General features: G+C 37.0%; 1 protein-coding gene across 1 annotated transcript; it reads right to left on the reverse strand.

The window, feature by feature from the left end:
• Positions 1–2,007: 2,007 nt before the first annotated feature.
• GDF3 (growth differentiation factor 3) lies at positions 2,008–8,824 on the reverse strand. The gene is made up of 2 exons (XM_063456529.1): positions 8,572–8,824; positions 2,008–2,860 (listed from the first exon to the last, which is right to left on the reverse strand). The coding sequence occupies exons 1-2, from the start codon at positions 8,822–8,824 to the stop codon at positions 2,064–2,066; spliced, it is 1,050 nt and encodes a 349-aa protein (XP_063312599.1). The 3' UTR covers positions 2,008–2,063.
• Positions 8,825–11,516: the final 2,692 nt, after the last annotated feature.

Genomic DNA, 11,516 nt, shown 5'->3' on the forward strand with positions numbered 1-11,516 from the left:
GAGCGCAGTGCGCTTCCCTCCTTCCGGTCAGCCTGATTTTGCGCCCCCAGGGCCGGTGCGCCCTAAGGCGGCCGCCTGGGCCGCCTTATGGTAGCGCCGGCCCTGTCTTCAACCAAACTATTGTCTTGACGTTCTGAGGACACATACTCACTGAATAAATTGTTGGGGGTGGAGGGTTCGGGGAGGGGATTGATACTATGCAAACATATGTATCTTTAATTACAATATTTCTGAGAATATCTTGTTGAGTTTACACAAGCTGGAGATGAACGGTTTGCAGTGCAACAAAGAGGATCTTGTTATAGCAACTCCACTTTTATATTTTGTCAAGGCTTGGTTGGGATGGGGTGCAGAAGACAGAAGCAACCACTATAGGTAGGAGAGTGCAGGGCAAGAAAACTAGAATACACTCAATTTAAAGAAAAAGCTATGTGTTATATGCAAGAACCATTAACCCCTTAAGGACACATGACATGTGTGGCATGTCATGATTCCCTTTTATTCCAGAAGTTTGGTCCTTAAGGGGTTAAAGAATAACAAATGTAAAACCGATAATTCAATATAAAGAAGGGAACAGGGCCTCTTTTGATACAGGGAGCAGAGTCTCGTCATACAGTGAGCAGGGCCTCTTGAACTCTGGGTATTCTCACAGGAAAGCAGTGTATAAAAGTAAACAAAAAATATTATTCAGGCTAAAACCTGTCAAATGCAGTAAAGTTGTATTGGTGCTCTGAGTATCATTTTAAGTGAGCTATTCTTTGTTTCAAACATTGTTAGAATAGTTTTGTCAGTACTGTTTGCCTTTTTAGATCCAACGTTCATCCTCTGAGAATTCGAAACTCAAGTGGTATTTGGCCAAACCAAACATATCACAACACAACGTTCTGATATATTTGGCAACAATTCCACATGGCATTTCATGTGCAGGTTATCCACAAGTAGTTGTTTAACCTTTATTTATATTGTACTTCAAAAACCCAAGTATCACTGTTAATATATTTTCTATCCAGCCTTATAGCTTTAGAAAATGTGTTATAAATAACATGGGATTATAATAGTTTCCTGGCTAACAGGGTTATTCAATGAAGTGAGAATTTTCTGGAATTCAAAGTGAATGTAACCCCTTAAGGACCAAACTTCTGGAATAAAAGGGAATCATGACATGTCACACATGTCATGTGTCCTTAAGGGGTTAAAGGGACACTGTTGGCACCCAGACCACTTCAGCTTATTGAAGTGGTCTGGGTGCAGTGTCCCTTTTGCACCCAGTGCTGCCATGTAAAACTTTGCAGTTCAATAGAAACTGCAAAGATTACACTGCAGGTCTAAGTCTGCCCTCAGTGGCTGTCTACCAGACAGCCACTAGAGGGCTTAGTGCAGTGCTTACTGCATGAGAACCTCCATCATCAGATTTACCAGATAGAGGGGGGCACGGCAGAGGGGGGAGGGTGGGGCGATAGTGCCAGGAATACAGTTTTGTATTCCTGCACTACAGAATCCCTTTAACCCCTTAAGGACCAAACTTCTGGAATAAAAGGGAATCATGACATGTCACACATGGCATGTGTCCATAAGGGGTTAAGGTGAATTTGTAAGCCCAACTAGCAAAACTGGAGGCATAGCTAACTTGGAGTATTTTTCTAATTTGTCTGCTGACCTTCAATTGAAAAATTCACTTTAACTGTTCTTTGAATTCCCAACAATTCTCACTTTAGTAAATAACCCTGTATGTCTCATTTTATAAGAGACACTTCCCTAATCCTAAAATAAAATATTGTTCACACTAAGCATACCATGCCAGTGAAAAAAAAAAATCATAAAATCATAGAGATTGTCAACTTTGTCAATTTAAGCTCCCAGAAACAATGGGAAATATTGTCAATGATTACATCAGTTGGTATTTATATTTTTATTAACCCTTTGTTGCCAGAAGCAAAGAAAAATAAAAAAGACTTCAAAATAAAATAATGGTGACCGGTCCCTGTAAATATTATTTGGTTGTAGCAGTTCGTATGATATGATGGCAGACAGAAGAGACAGTGGGAAGGCCTCTCAAGGCATCCTTACTTGCAACCACACTCATCAACTACCATGTCTTCATAGTGTCTCAGCACTACATTGTCATTGTTGTCATAATACAGCATTGAGATGGGAGATAGCTTTATTGGGGCACAGCTAGGTAAGGGAGTGGATTCTGGCTCTGTAGAGTGAACTAGTGTCTGCAACACAGCATGGTTGGTGCCCTTGAGCAATTCTGTCAGTGGGTATGGGCATTCCCCATGACAATAATTGGCCATGTAACCTCGGGGTGCAATAACCCAGTTGTGCCACCCCACATCCCTAAAGTCAATATACAGGTTTCTCTTCTTACAGATGTTGCTGGGGGTCAGCTGGGGCGTTGCGGAACTCCTCTTAACTCGAGAAGTTTTGCAGCTAGAGGGATCAAGGGAGACTGTGAGTAAAGATATGTGAATGAAAGAGTGAATTTGCTCACATTGGGATGATGAACTGTTGGATGTTGTGCTTATTTCCAAAACAAGTCCCATGTTCTTCTCCATGTTAGTCCAATCTTGTGCCATTTTCGTTAGATTGAAATACAGGGATTTATGAAGCAATCTAAAAGACTGGGCCACAATAAGTTTCTGGCTTTTCTTATGTTGTCTCATGCCTTTTAGGGACATTTGTAAAATGCGGAACAGACGTAAATGGAACTCCTGACCATAATACACATTGTGCCTGGACTTGATCTCCAATTGACCCAGGGTTATTTGTTCTTGTTTTTCCACAGCTGACAGGTCAAAGAACAGATGTTTCCTTAAGCACAATGACCCCTGTTGCAACTCACTGGATATTAGCGGTCCTGAAATAGAAAGAAAGTATGAATGTAGGTGGAATACAGAAAGGTGATAATGCTCAAACTCTCCAGGAACAAATGTATACTAATTAGAGAAGTTGAAATGGAGATTAAAACTTTTGAAGCATTGCTGGCTGCATAGCTAAAAATTGGTTATTCATAAATATATTTTCCCATATAAACTACATTTTATAAATTAAGAAAATGCCCATGGGAAGTAATGAGCACAAAGCAATATTGTTCCCACCCTCATCCATGACCAAGAGACAAGATAAAACCAAAACAAATAATGATCAAATATATTCAATAGCCATATGGAACATTTTACATTTAAATGTGTTAATATTAAAAAATGAACTACGTAGTAATCTCGCTGGTGGGTAAAGGTCGGGGGACACAAGGGCTAGTGCTAACCCCAAGCTTCCTGTGTCCAGATATAAAAAAATTAAAATGAATGAAAATAATATGGTTTAAAATTATTAAAATATCTTAAAATTAACCTAGCATTACATTTTCTACATCATATTGCCGGCAAAAAAAAGAAGATATTATGTTTGGTCCCAAAAGTTCTACCTCTCTGTACCTAAAACCTTGAAGAAATCATAGGATTCTATACACTAAGGTCCGACTGGTTGACTTAAAAAAAATTCAAGGGAAATTGGTATCTTAGAGAAAATCTCCACATTGATTATTTACAATTGGGTTCAATTTAACAAAATAGCTAATGTGTGTTACAAATACAGTAACTATGCACAAATCAGTAAAAATAGAGCTAGGTCGTTCTTTGTGATTATGAAGTCATGTAGTCCTGAAGTTCCAACTTGAGCAGATGTACAAAGAAAACAACTGTTGGCTGTGTTGAACTGCCAGAAGACAAAGTGTAAAAAATAAAATAAAGGTACATTTAAAAAAAAAAAAAAAAAAATAGCATGGGAGTCCATGACACTCCTAAAAAGGAGCCAATTATATTATGTTTTACACCAGGAATGACAGTGTGGAACTGAAAAAAAAGTAGTGATCTCCAAGCTCACTACAAAACAGAGGAATACTGGGACATGATTGCCCTATTCCAATTTAAGAGTAAAGAAAGGTAATGTAATGGGGGGGGGGGGTAACCCCTAGTGAGACTAGTCACTATGGAATAAGTGAGGAAAAAAAGAGAACTGCCAGGAGAGAGCGAGAAAAAATAACTGTATCGCTGGTAGAGTGGCAAATATAAACCAATTAGGCTAGGTATTTAAAAAAAAAAAATGTAACTTTTAATATAGCGATTAAGAGGTGAAATAAGTCACCACAGCAAAAGGAAAACAAAAATCAAACAGAAATAATAACATATGATCCAATTAGCAAGATACAGAGAGATGCTTAGATTCCTGTTACAAAAATTCACTCCAGTGTCTGAATGTTAATGGAGGCTAGCTAAAAGAAGTGATATGTCATTTATATTTAACCACTTAGATATATTAGCAGTTTTTCCTCAAATAGTTAATACTATTATGCTGAGAGAGACTCCAGTATCTGAATATAGATTGAGGCTAGCTAATAAGGATAGGTCATTGGGATTTACCTACTTCAATAAAATGATTAGCAATTTTCCTCAAGTAGTTAATACAATTATACTGATAGAAAATGCAGCATAGTTGAAGGAAAAGCCTCTCTCCCTGTTAAACTTGCTAGACAGTCAGAGCATGAAATAGAAAAAAAGGAAAAAATAATAAAGTGCTAATTAAAATATTCCATGCTTAAGTGTGCATGGTATAGTTCACAAACGTTATAGTATGTGCCCTGTGAAGTGAGAGAAATTGCCCGACGCGAGTTTCAGTGCACAGTTTGTGCACCTTCGTCACACGCCGTGCACCGAAACTGGGTAGGGGGGTAGGGGGTTCTGGGGCAGAGGGTGGTAGGGTGGCTGCGGCAGAGGGTGGTAGGGGGACTGTGACAGGGTAGGGGATGGAAAGGGGCAGAGGATGGTAGGGTGGCTGGGGCAGAGGGTGGTAGGGGGCTGTGACAGGGCAGGGGGGGTTGGAGGGTAGAGGGTGGTAGGAGGGCAGTGACAGGGTAGGGAGTTGTAGGGGGCAGAGGGTGCTAGGGTGGCTGGGGCAGGAGGTGGTAGGTGGGCAGTGACAGGGCAGAGGGTGTTAGGGAGACAGTGACAGGGTAGAGGGTGGTAGGAGGGCAGTAACAGGGTAGGAGGTGGTAGGGGGGCAGAGGGAGGTAGGGGGCTGAGGGTGGCTGGGTTACAGGGTGGTAGGGAGGCAGTGACAGGGTAGGGGGTGGTAGGGGGCAGAGGGTGGTAGGGTGGCTGGGGCAGGGGTGGTAATTGGTCAGTTTGAATATTGGAGCACCAATGGGGTGCCAGGAAAGATTAAAAAAAAAATGAGACCATTAACCCTTTAACGTATAACTAGGAAGAAAGGTTTGTTTTGTTTTATTAACATCTGAAGGTATGGGACTATATAGAAGTTGATGCTCAGAAAGAATTTTCACAATTAGCCTTGTGACAAGGGGTGTATTTAGTAGCAAGTGAATACTTTAATTAGATAAAAGTAAAGGAATGTTATCTTGATGCTGTAAGATAAACTGTTCATTTGTAAAGTAGTGAAAATAAGCTGATGTTAGAGGAATCAAGGAATGAAAAAGGTAAAAAATAATAACTAATAAGAATGACCACAACTACCTAAGTTATATGGAAATAAATAAGGATCAGTATGTTTGCCTAAAGGAGAGGCATATGAGTATATCTGAAGAAGAGATTAGATGAGCTAAGAACACAGAATAACATGGGAATATATAGATAATGGCCATAAGAGATTTAGTAAAATAAACTTCCCGGATTTGGTGGCCATTGAGTATTTGAATTGTAAATTACATTTTTAAAGGTAAGTAATTGAAATTGATATTGCTGATAATAAAGTATGAGTAGACATACATAGTGGTTAGTGGATAAATGAGGTAAAATTGAATTCTTCATTGAGTCCTTTCGGTGACATGGTCTGGAACTTGTAAATCCATCTTTTAAGTAATTTAATGTTAAAATCACCTTTCCTAGGGTTCTCTGTGATTTTTTTCAATCACTTGGAATTTTAAATTAGTTGGATCACCATTATGCCTGGTGCTGATATGGTTGGCTATAGGAGTGGAAGTGTTAAGGTTGGTGACTGAGTTTACATGTTGTAGAATTCTTCTCCTTAGTTGCTGGTAAGTTTTGCCTATGTATTGTAAATTGCAAGTGCAGGTTATAACGTAGACCACTGTGGTGGTGCTGCAATTGATACAATCTTTAACTGGATAACACTTCTTAGATCTGCTACAAGTGACAGTTTTGGAGGGGAGTAAGAATTTACATGATCCACACTTAAAAATTCCTTTTGTCCGTGAAAGCCAGCTGGGATGGGTGATTGGGGGTTCCAAGTGACTGTGAACTACTATGTCTCTTAGGTTACTCGGTCGGCGTGCGGATAGGCTAATTGGTTGATATTTGCCACTCTACCAGCGATACTCCTGGCTGATCTCTTCCCACCCCACCCCTCCCCCACTCCCCTCCATTCCAATTTCAAACAAGTGGTTATGAGAAAATAAAACAGTATAGATAGTGTGCAAGTTTAAGAATCTTGGGGAGGAACACACAGTTTCCCCTCCATGAAATTATGGACCACCAAAACTCTAACCTCTTCATGTTTCAGGGATTCACATATGAGTAAATTCCAAAATTTAAAGATTCCATCTACTTAGCCTGGCTGTCACTTTTTCTGAGTTGATTTGTCTTTTCTAAATTTGCTGTTTTAACCTAAATTTCGCATTTTGGTGTTCAATTCAAAACAATTCACTGTTTAGATAATCAACCTTATAATTCACAGGCTCCACCGTACCTGCTCAAAACTACAACTTAGTTTACTGTTACTTTACAGGAAGAAGGAGAGAAACAAGAAGGACGTACCCTTCAGCAGCAAGCAAGATTAGTGAACTTGTGAATAGCAGACAAATTCTGTTTGTGAGAATCAATTCATTAACAAAAATGTTTCAAGTGATTTCCATGTGGTGTTTTGGTTCAGACAAATGTTCTCCATGCAATCGTTTTGAGAAATAATTTGAATGAACTATAATGGGGTGGAAATTGGCTGATCAGTATACTGCAAAATATATATATAATTTATATCATTTAATATCTGTTCATTTACAGATCAAGTGATATGTAACCAAACAAAGGAAAAAGAGAAGGCGCAGTAAAAAAATAAAATAAAAAAATCTATATTTATATATTATATATTTATTAAGTATCTAATATATAAATATATACATTTATTGTTTACTGCTATTTTGGCCTTTATTGGTCACTTCTCACTTAATCTGTGAATGAAGTCAACATTTAGTTGCTATCCCCTAACCATCTAACATTTTTTTTCCCATCAATCATCTTTGTTTAGTGCAAGAGAAGGAAATACGATTGTTCGTTTCATATGTTTCATTCATGAATTGTCCGTAAAGTGTTTCAGAATTACAGACAAATTCTGACGAATCCCGTTTCATTTGAAACCAAATGCGCAAGTCTAAAGATTAGTGTCAAGGTATGTCATGGTATTGAATATAGCACTGAACCATGTATCATGCATAATATATTAACAAAGAAGATTTAATGTAGAGAGATCTAGAGGCAACTGATAGGACATAATTTAAAATGAATGGATTGTGAATATAAGATTTAGATGAACGTAAGAGAACGGTCATCTTCCATATTGGCCTATCAAACATCAGAGAAGCATAGGCCATCAACTTTTATCATTTTTTTACATAAAAATAAACATGGCTCTAACAATAAGACAAAAAGTCTAAACATAAGTCGAGTTACTCATCATTATCATTAAGATAAATACTGACCACTTGCACTAAAATGTATTTAAATTTGTCAAGTGACCTCATTAGTAAACAATGTGCATTGCAATTGCTAGCTTAAACTGTACCACTCATTTCAATATACCGATTAGTACATATGTTTGACTCAACAGTATTCATACGGGAACTCCGAGCATATCAGCATTAGTATAATGACCTCAAAAAGCATACCCTTGGTATAAGCATGCAAATTAAATGATAAAATAATAAAAAATAACACATATCAATTTAATTTTGAAAAAAAAAATCTTCAGAATTAAACAAACAGAAAATTAAATAATGGTATTGCCCTCTATTTTTGTAGAAGTTACTAGCTAACCCAACTACTCCTAGTCATAATACCAATTCCTGATCCAATCTAGACTAACACCTATAACTAATCCAATTCAACCTCGCTAATATTCCTCCACTACTTCATTAATAAAAGTAAAAGAAAAGAATGTGATAAAGAAAGGTAAGTGTGACTGTAACAACAACAACAAAGATAAGAATGACAAAGCGTAACGGGGAGTTGAAATGGCATGGGAAGACACCATGGATTAAGGAGGGATTAAGTGAGTTAAGTGATGCAGGAGTAAGGATGGGTGTATAACCATTAAAAAGTAAATAAGGGTGAGAAGGTGAGAAGGGTTGAAAAACATTCAGCAAATTGAAGTCACTAAAATCACTAAAATCTACTAACAGTTGTCAATAAGAACAGCTTAGGGCAGCTATTTGCCAGTACTATTAGAAATGAGTCCTACCATATTTCTTGGTTTGCTTCTAATTCTCATGTTCTCATGTTCTAATTGTATTGAATTATCTTATCCTCCAACCTTGATACTCACCTTGGTCTCTGTAGGATCTAAGAATATTTCCTGGCACTTGAAACCCTTCCATCCTGCAAGGATTGTCTTGCTGTATTCCTTTCTCAAAAATATCCCAGAGTGTTTTAGGGACAGGCGCTCTGTTAACAGGATTTGGTCTTCCATTCAATCCCAAAGCTTTGAGAAGCATTTTTTCCTGTACGGGAATCTGAGAACATTCAAAGAGATAAAGAATGGATAGAATAGAGCTCAACAGAAGGACAGATCCATCCATGATGACCTCCTTGGCTCTTCTGCTCAGCACATTGTCAGGCAATACCCTACAAGCTGTGATGTGTAAAATCTGTCAGCTTGCCTTTTCCAGCAGAGAGATGTTAAAAGATCTTATCCTGCCTCCTCTTCTTTCTTTGATATGTAGCAATTCCTACATTCCAGGGTGGATATTGGGGCTGATTAACTAAACCTCAAATTCTGAACTTGACAAAGCAATTGCACTTTTTAAGGAAAAAATTGTTTGGAATTGGAAACAAAATTCATCTCAACTATTTTTCTGCTTGGCTACATTGGTTCAGAAATTTGCTTTCACAGTGTCTGTTTTGCATAACAAGACTATATGCTTACAGTCTGATATGATCGCATATGGAGTCCAGACAGCTTTTAAGTGGAAACCTTTATCACGGAGAACACAAGTTAATCATAAATGTATAAAATAAAATAAAAGCATCTTAGAATTTGGCAATAATTGAGTATCAAATATTCAAATGTTATTACCATTTAAAATGGTGACAAGAAAATATTTCCATAAGCATGCAATAGCAAAAAAAATATTTGTGAGCAAGACAATAGAAAATGCATTTATAATGTAAAAGTATAACAGAGAGTGAACTTTTCTTCAAACTTGAAAAAAAAACAGTATAGTATAATTTCAAGGCAACATTTCAGGGATAATTTAGCAATATAAAGGTATATGGTAGAATAATAGGAGAGATTTACAATACTTAAAAAGTATTTAATCATTACAATTACAAAAAAGATACTGAAATTAAAACAGTTCAAGGATCTTGTAATCTAGTGTTGCAAAGACAGTGTTCCAAAAAGTGGGCTATCCTTTACTATAAATGGGAAACAATGTTTAAAGAAAAAATAGACATTATATAATTTTATTATTAAGTTAAAGGTGGTACATCTCTCAGTAATATAGCCTTTTAGATTCCATGACACTATATTCCATATCTTGATATATCTGGTATATTTGAATATCTTCCAGAGGATTATGGGAATTGTAATACAAAATAGTTGGAGGAGCTAAATTGGTCAAACCTTGGGTAGAGGCTCCAAAAGTGAATGCATATATGCAGATGTCTGCGTTTTTTTGGTTGGTTGTTTTTCTTTTGTATTTTTTTGTAACTGTTTTAGATAATACAAATTGATTTGATAATCTCTGGTTCCCATTTTCTCATTTGAAAATAAATAAATAAATTACACTATCTCTTTGTTTCTGCACAGGTGTTCCTTAATTTATTCCTTTCTTTATCTAGGTGCTAAATGACATGTCTATAGATACTGAGTTGTTACCACTGTGGGGACTACATTCTCTCTGCGCTGAACAATCAGTTTAGTGTGGAAATCCTGCCCTATTGATGACACTAAAGAATCAAGTTTTCCATCTATAATGCCCCTTGATCTGTGTGTGAAACTAACACCTTGGTTAACAACAAAGGAAAACTATACAAACAGAGCAATCTTTTGATTAACCCAGCTAATAAATTGTGTTAGCTTCCAAAGAGATTAGGTTTGCATGTGCAGAAATCTCCTATTTTCTTTTATTTTGTTGCTGTGTTTTGCATTCTTTAACAAAAAAGGCCTTAAAATGTTCATACAGCTGTTTCTGTTGTTTTTTCTCACTTGGTCTACCTCTTGCTGCGTCACTAAATAGACTTGAACATGTTGCTAAGATACCTGATTTTTTTAGAAAACTGCTGTCTTATCTGGGTCCACATATCTTGTTGAGACAATATAAAAACACCAATTTACTGAGATAGTTTCCATGTTATCGGGGTCTCTGGCTGCTGAGTTTCTGGTTATGGTACTTATTATTATTTATAAAGTGCCAACAAATAAATAATTTAAATGTGCTGTGCAATACTTAATACGTCCCTTTAATTTCATACACTTGCAGACAATAAGTTGCATATAGGGAAAACATGCACTCTCCCGACTCATTAACATCTATCAGTGGATGACTGATAATGCAGTTAAAAATAATGAACATCAATTTTTCTTCTCGTAAAAAACTGAAAAATTAACAACCATTGTTTTACCTGCCACTAGCCAATGGCAGTCATAAAAAGACAAGTTAACATAAAAAAGTTTTCAACATTCAAATAAGAGAAAGAGACTTACAATGGGTCCTTATGTAAACAAAAAAATAGCAGGTCTCCAGAAGGATCCACAAAACTAAAAAATATCTCCAAAAAGAAGGCACCCAATTACCAGAGAACCCATATGATGTAGGATGAAGGGTTGTGAAAAATGGATAAGAACTTAACAGTTGGCATTCATTTCTTGTCTGTCTCATGGTGTGTGATGTATAAGCTGATAATAAATATATGTGACTGAGTTGCCGGTCAAGACTGATGTTCCTTATCCTAAAAGACAAAGGTATCAGCAGTCACCTGAACACTCAACTCCCCAATGTATGGCAGAACCATGGACAATAAAAGCCATGTGACCCCACATACTGTGCTATTTCCAAAAAAGGAAAAGGTGAAACCAAGGTAGACGTTTCACAGGTCCTACATTTCTAATCTTTTCTAGACAGCTGTGTAGCCAGGGCTCCCATAGGCCAGGTTACCCGTTGTAGAAATAGTTTCCTTTACCTAGGGCATTTAGTGATTTATATGTCAGTACCTGCATTATAACATTTATTAGTGGGAGATTCTTCCTTAATTAAAACTGTAAAATAT

Source organism: Pelobates fuscus, chromosome 5 (genome assembly GCF_036172605.1).
Source record: "Pelobates fuscus isolate aPelFus1 chromosome 5, aPelFus1.pri, whole genome shotgun sequence".
Taxonomy (NCBI): domain Eukaryota; kingdom Metazoa; phylum Chordata; class Amphibia; order Anura; family Pelobatidae; genus Pelobates; species Pelobates fuscus.

Bases quoted from the DNA above. Each gene is read 5' to 3' on its own strand.
- GDF3 (XM_063456529.1), bottom strand. From the start codon at position 8,824: ATGGATGGATCTGTCCTTCTGTTGAGCTCTATTCTATCCATTCTTTAT. The intron at 2,861-8,571 runs GTGAGTATCAAG...TTTCTATTTCAG, and splicing joins TAGATCCTACAGAGACCAAG to GACCGCTAATATCCAGTGAG.